The following is a 27115-nucleotide window of genomic DNA, read 5'->3' on the forward strand; positions in this document are numbered from 1 at the left end:
CTCTAGGAAGCCTTCCCCTCATCCCCCAAGTCCCAATAAGGCCCCTCTGATATAAACTTCCATAGGTCCCTACACTTCCCCCAACATAACCCTTCTCATGCTGTATTTAATTGTCTTCCCTCTCAACAGAGACTGTAAGTTGAATGGGAGCAGAAACCAGATTGTTTTTTCATGAACATTCCTCCCATGTCCAGCAAATTCAATGGTCAGCATTTGATAAACAAATAGATGAATGAATTTTTGCTTTTGCTACTGTAGGTGCTGATTCAGACTTTGAGATCAGACAAGACATCTAGTTCTTCATTTTTTGAAGGTTAGGAAGAGGGGAGCAGCACTGCAGTGGAGAACCACACTCTATCCCTAACCAGGCAGCTGGCTGACCCACAGTGGGCTTGGAGGGAAGGCTGCTGGGTTGGGCCTTTTCAGAGGTGCTTTTCCTCTGATTGCCTTTCCAAGTATTCACAACCAACTTCCCCATCAGTCATGAGTTTTTCCAAGCCTTATAGGAACCAACCCCAGAGAGTAAAGGAAGTTCTCTGTATTTTTTAAAATGCTATCTTCAAAATATTTTCAGAGTTCCTGAGTGAAAGGTCCCAGGACTGAAACTTTGGATGGTGAAGATGCTGTTGGAGTGGGGCTCAGAATAGCTATCTACTGCCACCAACCCAGGTTCGAACAGAAGAAAGAACAGTGGTGTTTGTGCCTGGCATGCATTAATGTGGAATCAGGGCCTCAAAGTCTCCACTTCCGAGTAACCCAGCACCCCCAGGAAGGCTGGAGGATAGCTCAGTAACCTGGGTTGGTGTGATGCATTGGAGTCTTGATATTGTGAGTCTTGGAGTCAGCAAATATTCACTGCCTTCTCCTTTCTTCCTCCCCCTCAGAGCTGTGTGTACTTCCTGACTCACTCATTTTGGACTTGACCATATGGTGTGTGTTAGCTACTGGAATGTGAGCAGACATGTTGTGACCAGAGACTTCAAATATACTTGTGTGGTGCTTCTCTCTTACGCTCCTTTCATTCACAATGAGAAGAATATATCTCAGGTCACCACTGTTTCTTCAGCTTGGTCCCCTGAATACAAGTTGTGGGTATGTTTAGTTTGAGATGGCTATTAGATATCTAAGCAGAGATGTGTGTGCTTTGGGGTCCAGGGGGTTCTGGGCTAGAAATCTGCATTGGAGACATCAGCTATGTGACATTTAAAGCTTTGAGACAGATAGACTTACCATGGTGTGGGTGTGGATGGAACAGAAGTCCACTGAGGGAGTCTTGGTTTCCTTCAATATTTAGAGGTCAGAGAGATGAGAGGGAAACAGCAAAGAATTAGAGATGGAGCAGCCAGAAAAGCAGGCAGACCACCAGGCCAGGGAGGGGTCCTGGGAGCCAAGAGGAGGGAGGGCTTAGAGTTGGAGACAGTGATCAAATGTGTCCAAAGCTGATAAACAGTGAGATAACATGGAGAATTGACCAGTGAGGCTTAGTGACAGGGATGTCATTGATGTCCTTGATAAAAACATATTCTGTGGAGTCATGGGGGCAAAAACACCAACAGAGGGGATTCAGGAGAAAATAATAGCAGAGACATTTGCAAGTGTAGACAATTCTTACAAAAGCTTTGCTCAAAAATGAAGGTGAGATATGGTGGTGTCACCCAAGAAGAGTGTCCTCAAGAGAGGTTTTTTGTTTTTTGCTTGTTTTGCTTTTAAATAACGGGGAAAGAATAACAAGTTTGAGTGCTGACTGGAATGATCCAGGAGAAAGAAGACATTGATGATGCGGGGGTGCCGACAGCTGGTGCATCCACTGTCATAAGGAGAGAGGAGAGTGTGTAGGCTTACATGCAAGAAGGTGTATGGAACAGAAATCCACTGAGGGAGTCTTGGTTTCCTTCAATATTTAGAAGTTAGAGAGATGAGAGGGAAACAGCAAAGAATTAGAGATGGAGCAGCCAGAAAAGCACCCCCAGGAAGGTACAGCGGGTACAGCGGTGTGAGCCTGCAGACATTCTCTTCCAGTTGCAACAACTTTCTCAATGAAACCTGAAGCCAGGTCATCAACAAAGGGTGAGCACTTTGGAAGCGAAGAAGGTATGACAGAGTCATCCAGGAGGGTCCAAGAATGAATGGACTAAGGATGTGTAGCTTACGTGCTAGCCAGCAGTGACTCTTTTACCTATCATCTAATAAAGCTTTAGGCCCACCCTATGAAATAAGCCCTATTATTTGCCTCATTTACAGATGAGGAAATTAAAGCATAGAGTGGTGAAGAAACTTGTCCAAAATCACACAGTAAGAAAGTGGTACAGTCAAGATTTGAACACAGACAGTCTGGCTCTGGGCCCAAATACTTAGTCACTAGGTAGGGAGACTCAGTTAAACATATGAAAGCCTGTCATGGAACTGAACTAAATAGAATAAAGGCTGACTTAACATTTGTGGTGCAACCACCATCCGTTGAGCTCTGTACCAGATGCCTGCACAACTCTGCGCAGTCCTGGTTCTTGTCAACCCCTTTTTACCGCTGAGGACAGTGAAGCCCAGAGAGGTAGGGTTGCTGGTTAAAAGCTGGAGAGCTAGGAAGTGGAAGAACTGAGTTTTGACCCCATATGGTCTGATTCTCAAGCCCACACCCTGTACACAATGCCAAAGAATTATTATAACGTGTGAGAGGGGCTCCCCACATAAAGCGAACTTATCAGCTAAATTCATCAGAACCCTCCCTGCATCAGGCTGAGGTCACATGGAACCTTCATCCCGAACAGGTGGAGAATTTACCATGTGATCCTTAGAGCAGGAAACATTTGAAGAAAGGTAACTTTGGGAGAAAGCTGATTGTCTGACTGACCCTTTTTGGAGGCCTGATCCATTCCGTGAGGAAGAGGGCTTAGAGGTACATGGAAAGAGTCTCAGAATTTTCTTTTTCTGTTAATCAAAGCTATAGCCTTATATTATAAGAGCACTTGTTCTACTTGTGCAAGCATTTCCGAAAAACATTTTCTTAAGAAAGAGTGCTCATAATGTATCATCTACCCTGAACAGCCACCACTTCCTCAAATGCAAGGAAGCAGACAGTTAAAAAAAAAAAAAGCCGAGAGGCAGCCGTTGTTTATCACGACCTCTCCTCAGTGAGGCCTGAGATTCTTTCAAACGGGAGCTTTGCTTCCCATGACGCAGAGCGAAGTGTCAACTGGGATATTTCTGGTTAAACTGAAAGCAAGAGGAGCAGGGTGCACACTTCAGGGGGGACCAGCCCCTAGGGACGGTGGGTGGGGTTTTGTGGGGGTTTGAGTGCGATCCCCGAGTCACAGATGATTGGGGCTTTCATCTGAGAGAAAGGAGGACACACGCTGGCAAATCAATCTCAAAGCCAAGATTGCCTGTGAAGCTATCATACACGGAAACCTCACATACACAAGCCAGAGGAAAAGCTCGAAAAGGCAAGAAGGGCACGAACTGAGGCAGACTCATCACTTCGGCAGCTACTCACCAGAACCAGAAGCAAAATGTCGCTCAAGTTGCCAAGAAACTGGGACTTCAACCTGAAAGGAGAGGCTGGGAAAATAGGTATGGTCGATGTCTCTTTGCTGACTTTGTGGTTCTTCTACTTGAGCACCCACCATTTGCATGCTGGCCTGTAGGGCACATAGTTTACCTAAAAATGGATTTTGGCAAACCTGGGTTTGGGGAAAAATTTGCATTCAAGTTGATAGGTAGGCTCAAAGTTCCCACATGCTGGGAGGGTTTCTGTTTTGTTTGGAGGTGGTGATGGAATGGTTCTCCTTGGAGTGTGGGATCTGAGTTATTTTGGATGTGTTAATGCTACGGTTATTACACACAAAACTGTGAGTTTTTCTCTATCATGGAAGGATCATTTCCCTCCTGTTTGGACACTCGTTTACATTGTGAGTGGGTTTTGATAGGAGCAAAGAGAGTAGTCCTTCCCAGTGCTTGACCTGTGATTAAACTCAAGGTAGCCTGGTTTGTGAGCCCCTTGGGTCTCCAGGTCCTCTCTACAGACTTGGGGCTGAGGTGGGGTTGGTATTTGCAGCAAAAGTAAGCAATGCAGACAAGACAGGAATATGGAGACATTTGAAGGCATAATAAAGACAATTTTAGTTAAAGAGACAGGATGGAAGGGAATTCTTAGAGGATTTGAGAAAAAGTAATGCATTTTAGATAATTATCTTAAGGGATGCCAGCATGTTTTCTGAATTCTCTGGCCTTTAATCCATACCTCTTCTCATTAATGATGTTAGCGACACATTGATTTTAATCTCTTCTATAACTGTTATGGGTTTCTTTATATAGGTTTCTTCTACTATTGAACTGTTCACAGTAATTTAGGGTAGAGCAACTGGGCTAAAAGTGATTCCCTGTGTTTTATACTTCTGCCCATATGGTAAGACAACTTCCCTGATATTAGACAAGTGTAAGGTGTTTCTAATGGCTTGGAAAAGGTTTGCTTCCAACAAGGTTTAGACTTGGGCTTCTATGGTGGTTAACGTGATGGTAGAATAAATGATCCATTGTAAAGTCACATATTGGAATATCAATATGTAGGTGTGAGGAAGGATTTGAAAGAAAATTGAGAGTAGTCAGAGAAACCATTTATCTCAGTAACCATGAAGGATTAGCAGTCCTATCCAAGCTAGGAATCATGGCACGCTGGGGTCGGTTCAGAGAGCAGACAGTGTGAATTTCTTTTACATAAGTAAGAGATTCTTCTTCCAACTACTGTTGACACCAATGTATTTGGCTAATTTACATTCTATTATAGGTCATAAAAATTAGTTTTTAGAAGTAAAACTTCTATGGTTCTGTTCCTTTGAAAGTGTCCTGCTTCTGTTTACATGGCATCATTTACCTCCTCACCATCTGTGTTGGATAGGTCTTACTCACCTTCTGTTTAAACATGGGAAATGTAGGAACATTAATGATTAAATGATTTATTGATTAAAGGGTTAAAAGATTTTTTTCAGGGATATAGGAAATTACCACATTAGTGCTCAAGTCTGCATAGTCACAGATCTGGGATTAGGTTGGGCAGATTTAATGCTTTCTACCAATGATTCTTAAGTCATGGTCCCATGGACAGTCTGTATCACAGTCACCTAAAACGCTTGCTCAACATGCAGACTCCTGGGCACAATTCCGACTTGTGAAAGTGGAATCTCTGGAGGGAATCCCAAGCCTCCGAGGTGTAAGGAGTGCTCGCCCCTCCATCCCACCAGGTGAAGATGTCTCGCTGCAGGGTCTGTGGTCCACGTTGGTGGACTCAGAGTGACCACTCTTCTAGAACAGAGCACGGTGCCCGGTGTTCGTGGGCCCACAATAAGTATTTGGTGACTGATTACCAGCAGATGATATCATTTAATACTATTTAGTAAAAAATAATTACAGCCCTGACCTGTGTGGCTCAGTTGGTTGGATATAGGTGAAAGATTGCTGGTTTGATTCCTGGTCGGGCATGGGTTTGGGTTGTGAGTTTGGTTCTTGTTGGGGTGTGTAAGAGAGGTGACCAATGGATGTTTCTCTCTCACATCCATGTTCCTCTCCCTCCCTTTTTCCCTCCCTTCCCCTCTTTTTTAAAAAATAAATAAATATAATCTTTAAAAAATAATTACATTGTGAAATACAGAGGAGGCCTTGTCATTGTCCTTGCCATTTATAAGTTTGTCATCCAATGAGATTGGACTTTAGTCAGAGTACCTTTTGTGAGCATCACATTGATGAGAATTCAAATTTTAGACTGAGTCCTCCAAGGCAAGAGTGTCCCTGACTCAACCATAAGACATCCAGTCCCCTCTCCAGAACCCTGTGTCCAGATGTGAACTGGCTTCTTATGTCAGAGAAGCTCACCTCTATTAAGACGACGTGTGGAACTGGGAGTCATGTCAGGGAAGCCAGGGACCTATGGTTTTTCCAGCCTGGGCTAGTGAGGAGTAGATAAGGGTTTCTCAACCTGGGTGCTATGGATATCTTGGGCTGTGTAGTTCTTAGTGATGGGGGCTAACTGTGCATCATAGTGTGTTAGCAGCATCATCTGCCTCTACACGCTGGATGATAATACTACCCCTCTACTGCCACCAGTTGTGACAACCAAAAATGTCTCCAGACATTGCCAGCCATCTGGGGAGAGACATTTTCCCTAGCTGAGAACCACTGGAGTAGATGTTCACTAAAAGGGTGTGGCTTTAATGTCACTTGAGACTAGAACCCAAATATTACCTCGTGATTCACTGTCCAGGTTAATTATCAGGAGGCTCTTAGTAAGTGAAAACTTCAGGGGTATGGGTAGTAGCATACAGAATAAGCAGGTTCAGCACATACTTAGGAAAATAGCAAGAAACTGACCCATTACGTGGCCCAGAAAGGGCCCCAGCAGGTTTTTTTTGTGGCGGTCTGAACTTCCAGTTTCCCCTAAATCTTGTGAGTGCCGAACCAGGGCTGACGTGAAAGTGAAAGTTTCTGAGAGTGGTGGAGGGACTCTCCACTGCACTTCCAGCTCGGAGAGCTGGAGAGGGCCCTGCGGGATGGCAGGGCTCCCGGGAGACCACCACCATGGGACTGTGGGGGTAGGGTTGGGGATGGGGAGAAGCTGACCCTGGCCACTTTGCGTGTGGCCTATTGATGCTGGTGGGGCTGGAAGAAAGGGAAATGCAGAGCCAACAGACTTGACTTGAGGTGGCACCAAGAATACAGCCTTCTTCCTTCGATCTTTTATCATCCATTTTAACCCAACAGTTAAAATCGTGACAGCCTTCCACTGCTTTCCCACATTGTTGCTCAAATCTTTGATGCTTTTACATATTTGTCTTTCCAACTCCATTGTGAGGCCTGGAGGGCGGGTTGCAGGACAGAGGAACCTTTCTCACAGTGTCCGGAAATCAGACACCCAGTGCTTTGCATGTAAGCGTTCTATTGAGAGGATATTGACCGTGCAGGGAAAGCCTTCTTCTGCCCTGTGGTTTGGGAGTGTTTAGTTGGAAGATTGCTGGGTGAATTTCAGGACCACCCACATTGTATCTAATCACAGGCTTATCTTTATTTTTCTCAGTTCCCCCAGGCCAGAGTAGGGGAGAACAGGCCCTAGAGAGCATGTGACTCTGAGATACACAATGGAAGTGATTATGGAGAGGTGGTTGTTTCAACTCTTTTCTCTCTGAAGTTTAATATTGAAAAAAATTATTCAGAAACAAAAAAATCATTATTCTAGTCTCTCAAATAGTAAAGTGAGTGATAACAATAGTGGAGGGGTTTTTCCACTATTTTTTTTCATCTGATAAATCATGATTTGTCTGATATAGGGTCTAGTTCTGTCCCTTAGAAAATCAGAGTAAAGGGAATGAAAACATTTGTACCTTTGTAAGACCTTTGTAACTAGACCAATTTATAAAGCCATACAGCTTTATGCAATGTAGTTTATTATTCTTATTTAAAAAGTCATATTTGAAAGTGTGATTTTAGGTAGATAGATGTATCGATAGATACTTACACACAGAGATAGAATTAAGTATATAAAGAAACTACATAAGTCAATAAAAATAATAATAAAATTAACAGATGACATGAATGGACATTTTGCAGCATAGGAATAATGTTGCCGATAAATGTGGAAATATTTTTAATCACAATAGTCAGGAAATGTAAATTAAAAGTTCAATATACTGGTTTTTGCCCACAAATTGGCTAAAATGAAAAAGTCTGACAATACTGGTGTTCCGAATGTGGAGCAAAAGGAACTCTCCAACAACTGAGGATACAACCACTTTGGAAACAACTTGGCCTTGCTTAGTGGCACTGATGCACGAACCTGCGGAGCTGGCACCTCACTCCAGAGCCATGCCCTGGAGAAGCTGCTGTGCATGTGAGACAGAACAGGTGGGTGAAGGTCCACAGCAGTGTGACTATAATAACAGAGGACAGAAAACGACCTAGATGCCCATCAATAATAAAATGGAAAAATAAGTTCTAGTATTTTTATAACATGAAATGCTACATGAGAGCCAAAATTAGTTACTTACACATTCCAGTGCAATTGAATTGCACAAACAATATTGGAGAGAAAAGAGAAGTCACATAAGAGCAGAACAAGATTCAGTTATATTTAGATTAAAAGTTACATATGTGTATGTGAAAACTGTAAAGAAAAATGAGCTGACTAATATAAAATTTCCTTCTGGAGGAGAAAGGAAGCAAAATGCACTTGGGAAGCATCAAGGGTACCTAACCTCAGTAATAGGTACATGAGAATTTATTTCATTATTGCATGTGAAGTGAAATAAGACGTGAACATGTAAAGAAACCCTAAAAAATCTGGAGGGATGTTCAGTGTGTTATCAGTACTTAACTGTGGGTGAAGGATTTATGGGTGAGATATATCTACACACATGCTTATTATAATTTTATAAGTATTTTGCAGGGTTTTTAAAAATAATGAACAGGTATTAACTGTGTTTTTAAAAATACTCAGAGCTAAAACAAATTCCAAAGTGCTTGGCCAGGCATGTTGGCACAGGTCTTAGAGGCAACAGGACCTTTGCTCAGCAGCCAGCTGCAAAGCCCTCGTCTGCCTGCGGAGGTTGAAATAAGCCAGGACCCACACCTGGTCATCTGTAGACTTTCTGGGCTGCTAGACCCAGGATACTGTGTTTTGTTTTGTTTTTTTTTTAAAAGAGTGACATAGCCCCCCCAGTGACCAGGCCAGCCTACTTGAGCATACGTCTAGCTTTATCTGAACACCAAAAGGCTGGTTCTCCAGCTTGGCAATCCCAAGACCACGCACCCCCTGCTGAGCATGCCTGCATTTTGTGTCCAGCTTTGTGAAACTTACAATGAGCTAATTTTGACTGGCCTGCAATCTGGACCAAATGTAGTCTATTTCTGTGGCTCAAGCCTTTGCACTCACTGAGCAGCTCCTGGTCCCTGATGGATAAAGGTCCCCACACATGCAAGCAAGAGTCAGGGACAAGAACATGCCTTCCTCAGACAGTGGACATGGACACAAGGGATTCTCCTCTCAAGGTCCCTTCCTGTCTTTATTCCTTGTTCAAGTAAAAATGTCGGTCCCTATGTTGTCCTTGACTTACCTTTAGGCAAAAATTAAATTCTTTCCAAAAGGCACATGCCTCTTACTGCCCAGCCTGAGAACCTCCTGCCCACTTGAGGAACAGGGACTGATGTTATCCTAAACATTAGGAGAGCGAGGGCCAACTTGAGTAGTGACAGGAAGTCAAAATCCTGGTTTTCGGTCCCTTAGGGATACTTTGTGTTAGGTTGGGAGCCAATCTGCACTTGGATGGACAGCGGTGAGCTGAATGGCTCTTGGTGCATGTGTCTCTGATAATGCGTCTACGGTGAGATGCTGCATGATCCTGGCCAGATGTATGTAGTCATAAGTATCTTCCAGATTTGCTAGTCTGCTGTCTCTCATTTACAGTATATAAAGTATGAGCACAGAGTGTCCAATGGGAGAACTAGAGAGATACCACCTGTCCCCTTTAGTACTGGGTCACGGACCTTTGAGTAATGAATGCCTTCTGTGGGGGTGTGAGATCCTAGTACTAACTGAGGAGAGTAAGTTGGTGATGATGATTCCTTCGCACACAAGACTACTTGAAGGAGAAGAAGCATAAGTCTCATGAAGCAGCATTGTGGTTGGCTAATTGGAGACAAGAGAAGGGAGTGTGTGAAGAGCTGAAGTGAAGCCCCAACTTTGGCCACAGCAACTAAGACCAAAGGGCACTGTGGGGAGCCAAGAAAATACCCTGGGAGATCCATGGGGAGCCCAAGCCATTCAGAGTGATTACGTCTAGGGGATGGTGCATAAATTGTGTAGACTTCCCAGATGGGAGCTGACATATAGAAGTTACAAAGAGAGGAAATAATTTACATTATTTTGTCTTATGCTTTACTCATCATCATTTTTCTCCTTGTGTAAGCTTCTTCACCTCCAACACTTTGAATACTTTTTAAAAAACAAAAATCACCTTACAAAAAAAAGTTATACCCATAGGTCTGGGAGCTAAATGTAAAGGCATTCCTGCTCTCTGTTTCTACAGGGCTTATGGGCTAGTAGGGGCATAGGCAAGGGAAATACTTCTATGACATCTAGACAAGCACTGGGCTGAGCACCGCTGTGGGAGCCACTGCAGGAAGAGCTGCAGCTCTTTTGCATAAGAGCTGGTCCTGCCCCGTTCTTCCATCGCTGCCACATTGTTTTCTTTAAGACATAGACATGTGTGTTCTTCCTTGAGTCTGGGACTTGTCATTTTTCTCACACTGCTTTCCCCATACACAGTCTCTATTCCCTGGAGAAGAAAAAACTTTCTAATTTTGTATAGCTCCTCCTTGTGAAGGTGTTAACACTGAAAGTCCCTATGACCTGGCCTGATCCCCTGCCCACTTGTCTCTTCCCACAGCTGCTTTCCCAGGCACACCCACACTCACACACCAGACCTCAGTCGCATCTTATCTTTTTCAGTTCCCTGTTCTTTCTCTTTGGCCTGGAGCCCTCTCTACTTGGGGCTCCCTTACTACCATTCAATTCCTATCCATGCTTTTAGTCACAAGTGTAGACATCTTGTCCTCTGGGAGTCCCTAAGTCTACAAATCACTGGAAGGAGAGTATAATAATCCTTTCTTAGGCCACTTAAATAAAGGCTCATAGCTCTAGGGACTGTGGGCTTCCTTTGAGGTGAGCTCAGTGAATGCTCCTGAACTTTCATGATATCAGCCAACTCTACCAACAGATGGCTTGGTTTGGAACAAAGAAATTTGTCCTTAATCAGTAATTCCCAACACCAGTGCTCTAGGGCCTCCCTGGAGAGAATAAACCCAAATGCCTGTAAAGAGCAGTATTGACAAAATATTGTCTGAGGGACGAGTTGCCCACTGACTTTTCTTGCTTGGAGTGTGGGTGGCAGGGAGAGGGTGTGTGGCACAGAAAAGAGTGCATGGGCTTGGGACCCTTCTGCTAATTTGCAATGAATCCCAGGACAAGTTGCTTAACTTAATTATTAAATAGGATTAATAATACATATGTTGAAAGGAAGAAAATATTTCATGCCTATAACATATGTTAGGTGTTCAGCAAACGTGTTTCTTTGCTTATAGATAATCTCATTTCCAACCTCAGATCAACAGCCTCTCAGTATGGGTTCACTGAGTTATGCTTTAATGTTACACCTTCATTTTTTATCATTACTGCAAGTAATGATTTCATGACATTTGTTCCTGAGTATGTTGTAAAAATGAGAACAGGGAATGGACAATCCTGGCGACTTTCCTACGTGTGGCTCTATGTGAAAAATTTGTTAAAAATTCAGTGCTCAGAACTGCTGTCTCCTTTGAGGGGCAGCATGCTTCCTCCTTTCTGGTAAGACAGTTGTGCAACTTACTGTGTTCCTCAGTTTGTCTTGGCTGTCAGGAAGCTCAGAGTTGAACTGATGCTCAATCACAACATTATTTTCCTCTGTCTTTGATATAAATTCATGTCTTGATTACAAATATATTTTTTATTTAAGAAAACCCCATTAAATCTTTTCTTTTAAAAAGAGGGTGTAAGTACACACATTATATCAGTATACACAGGAACCCTGTGAATAGATTTCATACTTATTAGTAGCAACTGGACATTACAATTTTTAGTTCCTAAATGAAAACGCAGTTCCACTAGCACACATGTTCTTTCTCTAGAGTTACATGAAATGATGATATCTGTAGTACACTGATGCTGATAATTTCATCCCATTTATTTCATACATTTATTCATAAAACATCTACTTACTCATCTCTCTATAGTAGGCCCATTTCAAGGAGCATTCTCGATATCATACTTCTCATACTGAGAGCATTCCCTCACCCACACCTCCATCTTTAAAAACCAAGTGTTTTTCAACTTTGGTGCCACCACATATTCTCCATAAGTTGTGAGGTGCCCGTCACAGGACTGCTACTGGTGGCAGTGTCACTCACATGACAACTGCTTCACTTCCTTGCTTCCTCCTTGTGCTACCCACACAGATGTGCACACACACGGATCTTCATTCCAGATGGGGCAGGCGATCCTCTACTGCTGGACCTCTGGCCTGTGGCTTCTAAACCATTTGTATGCCTCTTCGTTGGTTTGGGAGTTTCAAAGTGGAAGAAGTGTTAACAGTATAACCATTTTGAGACTGATGTAGAATATTTTTTAAATATTTCAAAAGATGTTTTTAAAGATTTTATTTATTTATTTTTAGAGAGGGAAGGGAGGGAGAGAGAGAAAGAGAGAGAGAAACATCAATGTGTGGTTGCTAGGGGCCATGGTCTGCAACCCAGGCATGTGCCTTGGCTGGGAATCGAACCTGTGATGCTTGGTTTGCAGCCCGTGCTCAGTCCACTGGGCTATGCCAGCCAAAGCTTTAAAAGATTTTAAAACTTAACAAAAAGTAATTTCAGACAAAATCTGAACTAGCTACAATAAAATAAGCCAGCTATATATAGTAAGGTAGATAGAAAGCTAGCTTTGGAGTCAGAGTACTTAAACTTGAATTCTACCATCACTAACTACTGGCTATGTGACCTTCACCTTCAGTTTCTTCATCTGTAAAATGGGCACATAGTGCTGACCCATGTGGTGATTGTGAGGATTAAAAGAGATGGTTTTTATCAAAGTCTTCACATAATGGCACCCTCGGTATGTGCTTCATAAACATTGGTTGCCACTATATCACCACTCTGGGCATTGCCACCATGTAGATATGATATCAACTCCTATTAACCAAGTCATTGCTAAATGCCACCTCCAGCAGTGCTAGGGTTTGGCCTGTCTTAGTCCAGTTTAGTTCTTTCTTTTCTTTAGAGAAATAATCTTTACCACATCTGTGTATCCACCCTCCTGGCCCACAACCACCTGCTGGTCTGCAGTGGGCTGGCCATGTCTTGTTCCTACTGATCTTACCCCCACTGTTTGAATGTGCTGTCCTTAATGCATACAAATTTTATCAATCATGCTTATGTAGCTATATCAGTTTTCTTTTTCTTTCGTATTGCTTTTCTTTCTTCCCTCCCTCCCTCCTTCTCTCCCTCTTTTCTCCTTCCTTCCTTTCTTCCTTGAGTTGTGACTCCCCAGTAAGAATAACGAGGAGCTCTGGTAAGTTTCTTGCAGAAAGCTGCGGTCAAGATGTCGCCGTCTCTATGCTATTGTGGTGAGAACAGTTCCTCAAACTTCCCTTACTCTGGGTAGGAAAACAGTGACTCTGGGTTGTGCTCTGCCCGGAAGACCCTCCCTCATTACTGACTAGCCACTTCCTCCGGAGCTGCTAATGTCTCCCAATGTCACAGGTACCTCTGGCCTCTGGAGTGAAGTTGAGTGTTCGTTTGGGCCTCACTGGGGCCCGTGCTTAATGTCTGTGATCACTTACATGTGGGTTAGAGCAGCAGCTGACTAGCTTTTCTTATTTACTGTCAGAATTTTGCATGTGACCTACTGTTCATTTTCAGATCCTTATTTTTAGATATAATTGTGAGGAAACAGCAGGACCTTCTCGAAATGTTCCTAGGCCTCAGTTTCTGTTGCTGCTACAGCAGGGTTTGTGTGAGTGTATACTCTCTCTCTCATTATCCTTCTGTAGTTTATTCTGTGTCCCTCTTCATTTAGAGCCCAGACACCCACAGCTGGTGGGGGAGAACTCTTAACCATGCACACAACCCAAGTTATGATAATAACAGGTACAGGGTACAGTTGTCACCCCAGGTCCATACTCAGCCTTTGTGCTGTGTTCTAAGACCATCTTGCCCTCTCTTTGTTGGGCACCAATCGCTTTCTGAGCCTTTCCAGTTCTCTGGCTCAGCTGGGGTGACGTGCCATCCCAACCAGTCTCAGATTCAGGGGGTTGCTGAGATATGAGATAGGCAGTATGAAAACCAGGAAAGTCCCTGTCCCCTGTGTTCTATATCTAAAAACAAAACAAAACAAACAAAAAACAGAAAAAAACCCCCAGATATTTTGAAAAAATAATGCCATCATTGCAGTAGGTGCTCTGTACATTTACTGAATTGAATTTCTGGTGGGGTCACACAATGTAATGTACAAAAAAAAAAGCAGTTATGGGAAAACTTTTTAAAACCTTAAATTTTTGTGTTTTTTCAATACTCAAATCAGAATTCCTTTCAAATTCTTCTTTAGCCTACCTGAATCTTGTCAGTTTCCTCCATCTGTGCTTATGACCTTTCTTATTCTCGCTCATACTTTCGTTGGGAGCAGTGGGAGCCATGCCTGTCAGTCACAGGGCGTGCTACTTCTCAGAATCACACAGAAGTCCCTGCCCTGTGGAATCTGTACCTGGCCCCTAGTCTGACATTCTACTTTGTGGACTTTTTTTTGACTCTACTGTTCCTTCCCCATCACCATGGCCACCACCACCTGTCTCCTCCTGGAAGCCTTTCTGAATTGCCCAAGTAGGAGGAATCCCTCTTCCATCTGTGGGATTATACCATTTTGTTTATTTTCCTTCTATTCTGGTGGACATATATTTATCAAACACCTACTGTGTATACACTGGGTACTTCACAAGGCTCAGGATATATGAAGATAAAAAAAGATTAAGTTCTGGACCTCAAGTAGCTCCTAGTCTTCTTGGAGAGACACTCAGAGGGGAGCAGAGCTCTCCCACTAAAGATAATCAGTTCATAAGTGACAGCATTGCAATTATGACATTAAAAAGCTGGCACAGGGTTTGTTCTATAGCTAAAGTTTCCTTGCCTGACCTCAGCTATACATAGCCCCTAAATATCTACAAGGGGCAAGTTTTAAATTGTTTATTCAAGTCTATGCTCTCCAAAACAACCACGTTTCGGGTCCCAGATTGCTATTCTGATTAACAGCCAATAGAGGGCGCTGGCAGACAATGTACAGTAGTTACCATTACTGATCAACTTGGTCTGTTTCCATTGTTTCTCTCTCTAGAAAGCCCTAGATTTAACCAGTCTGGGGCCAAAACAAAGTCATCCTCGTAGCCCATCTTTCTGCGGCTTGAAACCCCCAGCATTATAATAAAAGTGAGTGATGATTTAGTCATCTTTGTGTCTTTACACCTAAAAAGTGAGATTCCAGATAAAAAGCATTCCATGAATGAAGTTGTTCCCCCTTAGGCCCCCAAGTCAACTAAGAAGCCAGACCTAAGTGTGTGTGTGTGTGGTGCAGGGGGCAAGGTGGGGGTATTGTAAAGAACACCATCCTAGAAGTCAGTTAAGCCTGAATTTGGTTTCCAGCTCACTTTAATCATCTCTTTGAATTTGGGCAAGTAGCTTTAGTCCCTCTGTGCCTCAGTTTTCCCATCTGAAAAATAGGGGCAGTAGTTCTGCCCACTTTATAGCATTGTTGTAAGATAAAATGTGTGTACAAGTCACATAGCATAGTGCCTGGTCACAAATTGTTGTTTTACTATTGGCCATATTTCTCCTTTGTTGGCCTTATTTCCAATAATACTTCCTCCAACCAGCTCTGCCACTCATACTCATAAGTAAACCATGTCATCTCTATAATTGTAGCATCACTGAAATCTTGTTTTCTTCCCACACTGTGACCGCCACACCCTACATGCCCAGCTCACCTGCTCCAGCAATTCTTTGATCTCACTGGTTCTGAGTTTTTCACTATCAATCATCCATTATGTATTCTTTAGCGTAGATTCCTACTTCTCTCATTGTAGAACTGCAAAACAAACACCCTTAAATCCTCTGTCTTTCTCTGCCACTGTCATAACCACCTGGAAGAAGCCCTAACCCTGTTTAAACCATTGGTCCACCTTGTTGGTGTCTGTACCTGGGCAGCTGAGTGTGGCTGGGAAAATCAGATCACTGAGCTGCCTGCACTTACTTAAAATTTGTGACCAATCATGTTAGACAGACATTCAACAGAGCCAGATAAGCCTACTACGCCTACCTAGTACATTTATTTTTCCTTTCCCCTCAAACTTATTTTTTCAGCTCTCAAGGCCTTACCACCTACTCCCACCATCACTCTCTTTTATATGTCATAAAGAAAAATATGTTCAACTAAATGACAACCCCCTCATTTTTCAGCCTCCAGATACTTCCATTAACTCACACCTTCACCTCCAATACTACCCTTAGCCCTGGGCAATGAGGGCCACCACCCAGAGGCCTGGATCTTAGAGGGTCAAGCTCTATTCCTCCTCACAGGGTGAGGCATCTGGCCAGGGGGACACGCCCACTTGTAGCCTGTGCCCTGCTTGCCTTCTAGACCACTTGGGACTGTGAAATTCTATACAGGCCAGAGCTGTTTCCAGGGCCCACACACATGTGTGCCTGGGTCCCTCCAATCATTTTTCTGCAGATGGTTGATTATAGAGAGACCCAGAACAGAGCTTGGCTGTCTGGGCTGATGTGTCCATGGATGTGTGTGTGAGATCCCTCACTATGAGACATGGAGCTGGAGGTGGGAAGAGAAAGGGGTACAGGCTGCAGGATGGGGCTTCCATTTCTATTCTTGCTACAGGGTCTCAAATGTTAGTGGTGGACCTGGTTTGTTCCACCTAAGTCAACCTAACTAAACATTGGTGCACACCACCCCACCAAGAAGGTTCTCACCATAGTCACTAATAATCTGTACCTTGGCAAGCCAAGGGCGAATCCTCCATCTTTTCCTCACTCTACTACTCTGCAGCATTTGATGCACTCAGCCATTTACTCCTTGAAATAATTTCTAGGCTTCCTCAATGCCATACTTCCTGGCTTCGCCTTGCCTCACTGGCCACTCTTTCTGAGTCCTCTTTGCAGGAGTCTCCTACTCCACCAGACCTCTTAACTTTGAAGTGTCCTGGGCAAAACTGGCTACATCATTTGTGGGGCCTGGTGCAACATGAAAATATGGAGCTCCTTGTTCCAGATCACTAAGCATTTTGAGATGGGGACAGCAGAGCACTAAGCCAAGCACAGAAATCATCTGGGTGTGGGGCCAGGATGTCTGCACAGGCTGCATGTCTGTGAAGCCAGTTCTGGTCTCAGGGATTGGGTCCCTTGTCCTCTTCTCTTCATCCAACCTTGCTCACTGGGTGATCTTCCTTCACGCGGTTTTAAATTCCATGTGCACTTTCATACACTAACCTCCCTGGTGGCTTCTAGGCTGCTCAGCATCTCTATGAGGACGTCTCATGGATTTCTCTCACCCAGCGTGTCCAACACAAAATTTGAAATGATCTTTCTTCCCAGCCCTCCCTACCCAGTTTACTTGACCTTAATAAAAGGCACTAACATTTGGCAAGTTGCCCAAGCTAAAAGCCTACAGTCATCTTCCATTCCTTTTATTTTCTCTCCCACTCTGCATTGAATCCACCAGAAAAACTATTATATCAATTGCTGATTAATACATTCAATTTCATGATTTCTATTATCTCCGATACTGTAAATCCATCACTTCTTGCCTAGTCTACTACAATTATTTGCTAACTAGTCTTCCTGCCTCCACTCTTGTTCTGTACCATATAATCTCTCTGCCATGGTCAGACTTGATGTCTTCTAAAAATAGAAATCAAATTATGTCATATCTTCTTTAAAACCTTTGTAATACACAGAATGAAATTCAAACCAGTGGTCCCTGCCTGTGGGATCTGACCCCTGCCCCTCTCTTCCAACCCATCCCCCACTCTTCGGTTCCTCTCCCTCTGCCCTTCAGCTTCAGTCAGCCTCTAGTTCCTTAACCACTTGGTGCTCAAGGCTACCTCAAGACCTGTCTGCTGCTCGTTCTGAAATGCTCTCCCACAGCTCCTGCTGTGGCCTTTCCTCCACTCCATTCAGTTTCAGTTCATATATTATCTCTTCAAAGAGGTCTTTCCTGAGCACAGTATCTAGTATAGCCTCCTCTACTCTAATCCCTTTGTCACTTTTTTATTTTATTTTATTTTATTTTATTTATGCTTTTGTACCTGAATTAATATTCATTTGTTTGCATGTCTATGGTTTCCAGCCCCCACTAGCCTTGAAGGCAGTGTTTTGTCTGTTTCCTTCACTTCTAGGTCATCGTACCAAGAAGTATCTGGCATATAGTAGGTGATCAAAAAGGTCTGCTCACTTTCTTCCACCCCAGAGAATTGAAGTAAAGATAAGACAGATGCATGGTTTGTTTGTTTGGTTTTTTTACTGCCTTTATTAGTATTGAGCAATGGTTTGACCCAAAGAGTCAATTCTGACTTTCTTGTGGAGAGGGAAGTAGGGCTTTTGATTTCTGAAACTAATTTGGAACAGTACGTGGGTGACTGAGCATTCTGCTGTTCTGGAGAGAGGTCAGGGACTAAGTTGCAAGGCTTAGATTTCTGGATAAAATCACAAGGGATACTTCTTGCTCCTATAATCAAAGTCTTGATGACAGAGACTCAGGGGTGGTCAAAGAACTTCCACCCTCAGACTGAGGGACTTGTGGGAGCCGTGCTCACTAGCCTTGCTCACTAGCCCTGCTCTCCCTGCAAATTCTTCTCTTTAACATCTTTAGCATCCAGAGAGCTCCTAACTCAGGCACAAGGCAGTGTTACTCAGGAAATACAAACACTGAAGTCCTTTATCAGTGTTGTCATATGGTCATTTAGTATAAATGGGTAGCTGAGATAAGATGTGAAGAGCAGCAAAAGAGGGGAGGAAAGGAAAAAAGATAAAGGGAGTAAGACAGGCACCCAGATGGAGGGGTCTGGAAAAAGGAGGAGGGAAAAGAGGAGAATGTGAGGTGAGCGGAAAAGAGAAGCCTCCATATGGTGTGCAGTTTGGGAGGATACTATTCAAAACCCCACAAGTTGACTCACCAGCCACCCACCAGCAGCCAAACTGAGCTTATCAACCACATGTTCAGAAAGTAATTACAATTTTAGGCAATTATTGATGACAAAACAGGCTAAGATTGTTACTCTGGACTATGTCACATAAATGTCATCCTTTCTTTTCCCTCTTTGGAGAGATTAAAGAGCTAAAACCAAGATTCTTCAGACTCCCTTGCAGCTAGGATTCTAGAAATAGATTACATGCTTCCATTTAAATTCACTCACATGAGATGTGGAAGGTGGAAGAAAGTGCAGGCATCTTCCTGTGACTCCTTCCTGGGTGTTTCTGCTGGCATGCAAGATCAGAACATGCAAGGCTTCCAGGAAGCAGAGCTCCAGTGTTCATACTCCAGCATCTTGGCCACAAGGGGCAGTAGCAGCAGCCACTGTACTGAGGCCTTAACTGTGAAATTTCTCCAGTGGTGGCCTCCAAGGTAGTAACTCCTTGAGGATGTTGGGTCTGTATTTCCCTGGGAGGTGTTCCAGGCACCTAGTGCCTACTCTTTCAGCTTCTCCAAATATTTCATAAGCTTATCATATAGCAAAAATAACCCTTGTAATAATAATCTTAATAAGATCATATCCTTCTAAAGCATGTCCAACTTCCTATACTAAACTCCAGTTGATATATTGGGTTATGTCACCACTGCAAAGTTTGCCCACAACTCTATCATCTTCTCCACTTGGAATTGCACATTCCATAAACTCCTTCACCAAGCACATCTCCAGAGCCTGTGGCGCAATGGACACCCCAGCAGCCAGTTAGTGCCTGGAGACACTTCTGCAGTTCAAATATTCTACAAGAAACTTACCCACCAGGAGGAAAATCTCTACAATAATTCTAGCAAGCACTTTTGTGTTTTCTTCAAATAGACAGAGTCATCAGTTCAGTGGCCTTCCATTTCTAGTTGTTTCTCTCCACACAACACCCCTATTGTCCACTCCTCTCAGCTCCATCAAGTGGCCAAGGCCCCCTTCTCAAAACTGCCTGCATGGATGTGCTGCCTGTATAGCCAGTCACACAGAGCCCCAAGCTCAAAAGTGACTAAGTTTGGTTTAATATTTTGCTGTCACCATCTTGAAAGTCAGTAATTTTTGAATAGTGGGACTCACATTATCATTTTGCAGTGGGCCCTACAACTTATGTAGCTGAACCTTACATTCTTCTACCTTCTATCCCAACGAACTGGGTCATCATTGAGCCAGTCTCTGACCTCAGGACCTCTTTCTACTTCAAGTCCTATTAATTCTATCTCCTACCTGTATCTCAAATCCGCCCACTTGTCTTATCTCCATTTCAGGTCAAGATTACACTGCAAGCCTCCTAACCATGGTCCAGACTCCAGTTTTCACGGACTCCAGTTTTCTTTAACTTATTCTCTGCAAGCTCCCCAGTGCCGCCATGTGTGGATAGTTTCACTGATCGGAACAATCTTTCCAGGACTCAAGGGAGTCATGGGAAGGTGGCATCAGACTTTTGGGTTGAATCTTCCCCACCCCTCCTCTAAATCCCTGGTTCTCCAAGTTGACTGCCCATGGGAATTGCCTAGGGAAGACTGAAAAAGTTCTGCTGCCTCGGCCCCACTGCAGGGGTACTGATTTTAAGTGGCAAGGGGTGTAGTCTAGGTATCCGGATTTTGTTAAGATCCCAAGTGATATGCAGCAGCATCAGAGACCTGCTTCTCTGAGTGCTGCAGCCAAGGCACACGGGCCATGCCCTGACAAGCTGGAGAGGGGACCAGGGAGGTGATCCCTGAAATGTTTGGTGTTGTGTAACTTTATTTTTTTAGTTTCAGTTTTGAAATTTTTTTCTTCTCTAGTAATGAACTTAAAACATTATATTTCAGAGTATAGCTTTCAATAAGGTACAACAGTGCATGAGGTAAAAGGGTGTTTTAGGATGTTACTGAAACGAAAGGTGAAAGTATTTGGCTTATGATGTATGCATGTGCAGGGGGACGGGAGGCTAATAATATTTATTTTATTTTATTTTATTTTATTTTATTATTTTATTAATTGTTGTTCAAGTATAGTTTTCTGTCTTTTACTCCCATCCCTGCCCACCCCCCTAGCCCTCCCCACCTCCCTCCCATTTCCACCCCCTTAGTTTTTGTCCATGTGTCCTTTATACTTGTTCCTGTAAAGCTAATAATATTGTTGGTGCTGTTTGTCAACAGACCCATGGAAAAAAGGAAGTTACATTCTTTCTGTGCCAGAAAGTCCAGCTGACGCTTATTTTACTTGTTCTAAGCATGAATTATCTGTGGAGTATTATTCAAGGACTTGTTTTAGGAATAATATTGCAGACCTCCCAAATTGTACACCACTTCTTTTTTTAAAAAGAATATTTTTCTATTGTATTTTCCCCATTACCATTTAGTCCCCTTATAGCTGGTCCCCCACCACACTGATCACCACACAGCAGGCCACTTCTGACTCTCACTGGTTTTCACCCATACACACTGTCTCATTCCATCCCCAGAGGGACTAGGATGCTCATCTTCATTCAGAGCCCAGAGAAGGTGCAGGTTTTGCTCATGCCCACTCAGTGAGTCAGGGGTACTGGTCTAATCCTCAATGGGGTCTGCCAGGGATTCTGGAAGGGAACGAGATGGGAGTGGGAGTGGGAAGGCGCAGGAGAAACCCAGGTGTGGAAAACAGAGACTCAACATTTAAGGGTAAGAGAGAAGGTGGAGGATGCATGGCATGAATAAATATGGCATTTGGAACATTCTACAGGACAGTAAGGGCCTTATTATTCTCCAATGAGCATAGCTTTCCTCTTTCTTTTATGTCTACTCCTGCTGCTTTTCCTTTCTGTTCCAAATAACTTCAGAGTGTCTTATGATTATACATATTATACCCAACTACCACCTGCATCAGGCCTATATTCAATGTCCTTCTCTTTGTGCCCTGAATCAGCTTCAGTAAGCCCATAATCCATTTTGAAACTGTATGAAAAATTATATGTATTCAGAGGGGTCTGTAATCTTACAAAGGTGAAAATCACTGCTGTATGTGTGCTAGCAGAGAAAACCCCTCAGTAAAGAGCCCTGTAATAATTAACCCAGATGTAAGGGGCAAATGGCTCCCATTCTCTGTCCTGTCCCCACTTTCAAAGGGTTTTTCTGGGTCTTGACTGTAGAGAGATGTGGAGGAAAAGGTAAGGCTGAGTGCGAAAATATCACATGAGATCCCCAGCCCATAGCCTTTTTCTGGCCCAGTCTTCCTGGCTGGGGCCCAAAGCAGTGCTGACAATTTACTGGGAAATTCCTAGAATTGCTTCTTGTTGCTAAACTGCAGGTCCTAACCAGCCACAGGAACGCATCTTGCTCCTGGGTGTGGAACCAGAAGCTGACCATGGCCACCAGGTGGCAGCACATCCGCCAGGGCTGGGATGGTCTGGCGGGCGCAGCCAAACCTCTGGAGCTGACGCTGGCAAGCTGAGTAGGTTCAAGGCTGCCATTTCATTAGCTTCAAAATAACATGACCACGTGTGAATAGTATATGATTGAGTTTTGGATTCTGCTTATTGTGTTGGGGGAGGGTTACACTGTGGTTTGTATGATCTCACTTGGTCCTTGTATCGTAATGGGCAGGCAGAAAAATTACCTTCCACATACCAACAGCTATAAGGGGATAAAACTTGGGACTTCCAGAAAGAAGCAAAACTCATTAACGTTCATTAATCAACCATGCAAATCGTGGAGCATAAGTTATGATTTCGTTTGTTCTGTAGCAGTGCAAAGAATGCAAACTGTTCTTCAAGATAGAAAGGGGAAAAAGACTAAGAATCCCATTTCAAAGAGAGACCTGAGAGGCCAGAGGCCCACCGCCATTTGCCTAATGATAGGCTTCTAGAAAACAGGCGGCATTGGTATCACTTTACAGATGAATGTAATAGGCCTTTTGGGGGCTGTTGCAGCCGCTCTTGCTCTCAGAGGGCTCCCAGTTTCCATGGGTGGCTACAGGCCTGGCCTTTGTAACTTTGCAACTTTGGACAGTGTTGACTGGAGCAGGGTAGACAGCTGGCTCAAGCAGAATCTGTCTTATTTTCTCTGCATCTGAGGTTCACAGAGAATGGGCATTTGGAATTAAGCCCTGCAAATCGTAGGGCCCCTGGACTCTGTTAAGAGCACAACACTGGTGAAATCGGCCTTGATTTTTACTCATCTGAAGCCATGATATTTTTTTCAACATTATCTTAGATTTTTTGGAAATAATGTTATCCTTAAAAATTATACACATATGCACACACATGATCTATGTATGTATGTGTGTGTGTCTATATTTATTTAAAGGTTTATCCACCTCAGCACTATTGCCATTTAGGGCCAGAGAATGCTTTGCCATCGGGGTCTTCCTTGTGCACTGTGGGGTGTTCAGCAGCATCCCTGGACTTCACCTGCCAGATGTCAGCAGCAGGTCTCCCACTTGTGACAACCGAAAATACATTGCCAGCTGTCGCCTGGGGGGCAAAACCATTCCCAGCTGAGAACCACTTATCCATCTATCTGTCTATCTATCTAAAACTAGCTTGATTCAGAATCTGCTTCTTTTTTCTTTTTTTTTTAAGATTTTATTTATTTATTTTTAGAGAGGGAAGGGAGGGAGAAAGAGAGAGAGAGAGAGAAACATCAATGTGCAGTTGCTGGGGGCCGTAGCCTGCAACCCAGGCATGTGCCCTGGCTGGGAATCAAACCTGCGACACTTTGGTTCACAGCCCGCGCTCAATCCACTGAGCTATGCCAGCCAGGGCTAGAATCTGTTTCTTGTAGCCAAAAAATTGTTGAGTAAGGCACTGAGAAAATATGGAGAAATTGTTCGAGCTGCTCAAATATGAACACAGCAAGTTGGCAGCAGAACCAAGAGCGGATACTAGGTCTCCTGAACACTACCCAGTGGGTTTTCTTCTACTTTTCATAAGAGAGTTCCTTTGCAGGGTCTCTAACCCCACTAACTTGGCAACATTGTGCTATCCTTTGTGCTAAGACCTAGTGCACTGGAATTAAGAGATGGTATTTATAGAATGAAACACCCCCACCTATATTCTCTAATTTGTATGGGACATCAAAATGAACAATGTGGGTGAGGAGCACAGCTGGACTTCTCTCACAAGAGCATGGGCTTGTTGCTGGGGATGGCCTTAGCCTCATTTAATATCCATGAAAGGGAAAAACTAGACAAGGAGGCACCAGCCATCAACTCTGGGGTCCTGCTGTCTTACCATCTGGGGAGATTTAGTTTGATGTGTTAATCTTCTCCACATTTCCATGTTTTGTTTTGTTTTTTTGAGGCTACACAGCTTACACAGGTCACTGTGAAATGGTAGACGTCACTTTTTTTTTTTCCATTTAGAACTTGTATTAGCTATGGAAACTTTTGAAGGTCAGAACAAAGTGAGAATGTCACATGATTCTGTGTAAGAAATGTGAACAGATGAAAAAATATTTTGAAATTGACGTCTAAGAAAATGTATTCATTTTTATCTGTAGTTATAGGAGTTTGGCAAATGCATAAAGTCATGTGATCACCACCGCAATCAAGATACAGAGCAGTTCATCACTGTAAGGAATTTCCTCCTACTGTCTCTTTTTATCAGCCTCTCTTCACCAACCGTAACCCTGGGTAATGATTCACCTGCTCTCCATCTCCATGGTTTTGCCTTTTCCAAAATGTCATATAAATGGGACCATACAGTACATAGCCTTTAGAGTCTGATTTCTTTTACTCAGCAGAATGCATTTGGGATTCATTCATGTTATTGCTTGTATACATATTCTGTTCTTCTTATTGCTAAGTAGTATTCCATTGCATGGACATAGCCACTCATCAGTTGAAAGACATTGGAGTGATTCTAGTTTTTGGAGATTATGAATAAGGTTCTATAAATAGGTACCCACAGGTGAGAACATAATGTTTCATTTCTCATGGGTAGTGGGACTGCTGGGTCTTATGTTTAACTTTGTGAGAAACTTCCAAATTGTTTTCCAAAGTAGCTGTACTATTTTGTGTACCCATCAACCATGGATGAAAGTTCCAGCAGTTTCTCATCCTCACCAGTCCTTGATGTTGTTTGTTTTTAAATTTTATTTTAGTTGTTCTAAAATGTTTGCCGTGATATCTCATTGTGGTTTTACTTATTGTTTTCCTGATGACTGATGATGTTTAGCATCTTTTCATTTGTTGAAGCATCTGTTTAAACATTTTGCCTGTCCTTAAAATCAGTCTGTTTTCTTCTTATTGAGTTTTGAGAACTTTTATATATTCTGGATACAATTCTCTTGTCCCATATGTGATTTAAAAATATTTTCTCCCAATCTGTGGCTTGCTTTTCATTCTCTTGTGCCTTTTATAGAGCAAAACCTTTTTATTTTGATGAAGTCCAATATCAGATTTTTCTTTTATTGAGTGTACTTTTGATGTCAAGAGTTGTTTTTGATCATCCCAACCCAGGATAGTCTGTAGATGTCAAATTTGTTTCATAAATGTTATAGGCTCTTTGATGCTGTCATTCAGCTTCTGCCTGCAATGGTTTGCAAACATTTTCGTTCATTTCCCCCTACACACTGCCCATGTGAACACACCCACACACTTCAGCATCACAAACACAGATTTCCTGTGTCACTGTGAACCCTCAGCCCTCCCCTTCCAGGCCTCCTCCCAAAGATCACAAAAGTTGCATTTTCCAAGGTGTTTTTCATTATGTGGGGGAAAGTGCTGGAAGACTGGAATAGTCAGTGCTACTTTTATAGCCGAACACTCTAGAATGTCATTCTGAGTCTTCTTTTGCAAAATTATGCAAGTAGAAAAGGCATTTTGGATGCCTATCTCCTAAAAAATCCGCTCTTATAGCAAAAGTCATGCTATATGTCAGTGGAACTTAATGTTCAAGTAATTAATTAGTTATGTTTTTCTGCTTGTATTTTGAAATACCTTCCCATATATTCACAGAAACATGATTTCAGGGGCTGCTTTTTTAAAAGAAAGAGATGGTTTCAGGGACTCCTCCCACTTTTCTTAGGTCTGATCTGAAGTCAGCTATATCACAGTTAGCACAGTAAAAAATGCTAGGAAAGAGGAGAGAGGGGAAGGGTGGAGTTGAAGGAGGAAAAACACGATTCATTCTGAGCATATGAAGTCAATCCTTTTTCCCATTTTTAAAAATTTCACATTAAAAAACAGGGTCGGGCACATATAATGCCCCCTTTTTTTTACAAAATCTTTTCTTACAAAATCATAAGCATGCAATTCTGTAACATAACAGTATCATACTCAAACACACCATAGGACATTTTAGGTGACATGTTCAAATTAAAATGATAAATTATTACACCCATATTATTGACCTGCCAACCACACTCAAGCAGGCATTGCATTTGCTGGACCCTGTATCACTATTCTTTTCTGTGAATAATTCTTTTCTGCCCCACCACAGTTTCTTTTAATGCATATCCGTTATTTGTTCAATGAATCTCTATCTGGTACATCTCTGAGGTTAATGTTAACAAAACCCAACCCAACACTGCAATTACTTTTCACCTTGAAAAGGTCTCTTATGCTATAGAATGTGTCAGGTCAGAGATACTTGAAACAAGGAGTGAATCCTGTGTGTCACAGCGTCAGTCACAAAATTACCCATTCGTGGTTCCCCTTCTTCCATTTCCTGTTTGTCCGTCTAGCTTCCTGCTTCTTCAGCCTCTGCACCCAAGACTTCCATGTTAAGTTTGTCCTTCAGTGACCATTGGCTGAAAGCAAACACATGGAGAAAAAAGAATGATGCTCTTCTAGTTCTTCCTTGGGCAACAAGAAGTTGGTGTAGAGGCTGTGAGAACTGTCAGGGAGTGGTCAACCACAAAAAAGCATGTTAGGGCCAGGTCAGCGTCTGATCACCAAGAAACTCAGGTCAGACAGAGGCACTCAGGCTGCTCACAGATGCATGCAAACTAAATCCCAACATTTTTGTGAGAACTGTGGATGATAAAAGGGAAACCCCCAAACCATTTTTTTCAGACAGCTGATAAAGTTTGACAGTTTAGGAGAGGTTGCAGGATGTCAGTGGCAATATCATAGGAGAAATTCTGCCTTCTGCAAAGCCTCTCTCAAGCACTGTGAGATACAGCCTGAAGTGAACAGCAACGCTGGTAAACAACAGGATTTGATGACAAAGTATATTCTCAATAATTTCTCACAAGGCAGTAGTTCTAAGCAAGATGCTGACATTTATTTTTTTCAATTTATTTTTCATAAATTTTAGAATGATTTCTTTTGTCAAACCATAGACATTTTTAACAGCATTG

The 27115-nt window shown here is 42.9% G+C and overlaps 1 protein-coding gene across 2 annotated transcripts in view; it reads left to right on the forward strand.

Moving 5' to 3' along the window:
• The first annotated feature begins 3120 nt into the window (after window positions 1–3120).
• Window positions 3121–27115, forward strand: part of ARHGAP25 (Rho GTPase activating protein 25) — an 82748-nt gene continuing 58753 nt past the window's right edge. Inside the window, exon 1 of one of the 2 annotated variants that reach the window (XM_045828406.1) lies at window positions 3121–3567. In XM_045828406.1, coding sequence (XP_045684362.1) covers window positions 3507–3567 — 61 coding nt within the window. In that variant the 5' untranslated portion in view covers window positions 3121–3506. Of the gene's footprint in view, window positions 3568–3762; window positions 3846–27115 lie in introns of those variants that run through there. The other variant, XM_045828408.1, reaches the window with a different exon arrangement.

The sequence above is a fragment of the Phyllostomus hastatus genome, unplaced genomic scaffold (assembly GCF_019186645.2).
Source record: "Phyllostomus hastatus isolate PE091 unplaced genomic scaffold, TTU_PhHast_1.1 phas_scaffold_78, whole genome shotgun sequence".
Taxonomy (NCBI): domain Eukaryota; kingdom Metazoa; phylum Chordata; class Mammalia; order Chiroptera; family Phyllostomidae; genus Phyllostomus; species Phyllostomus hastatus.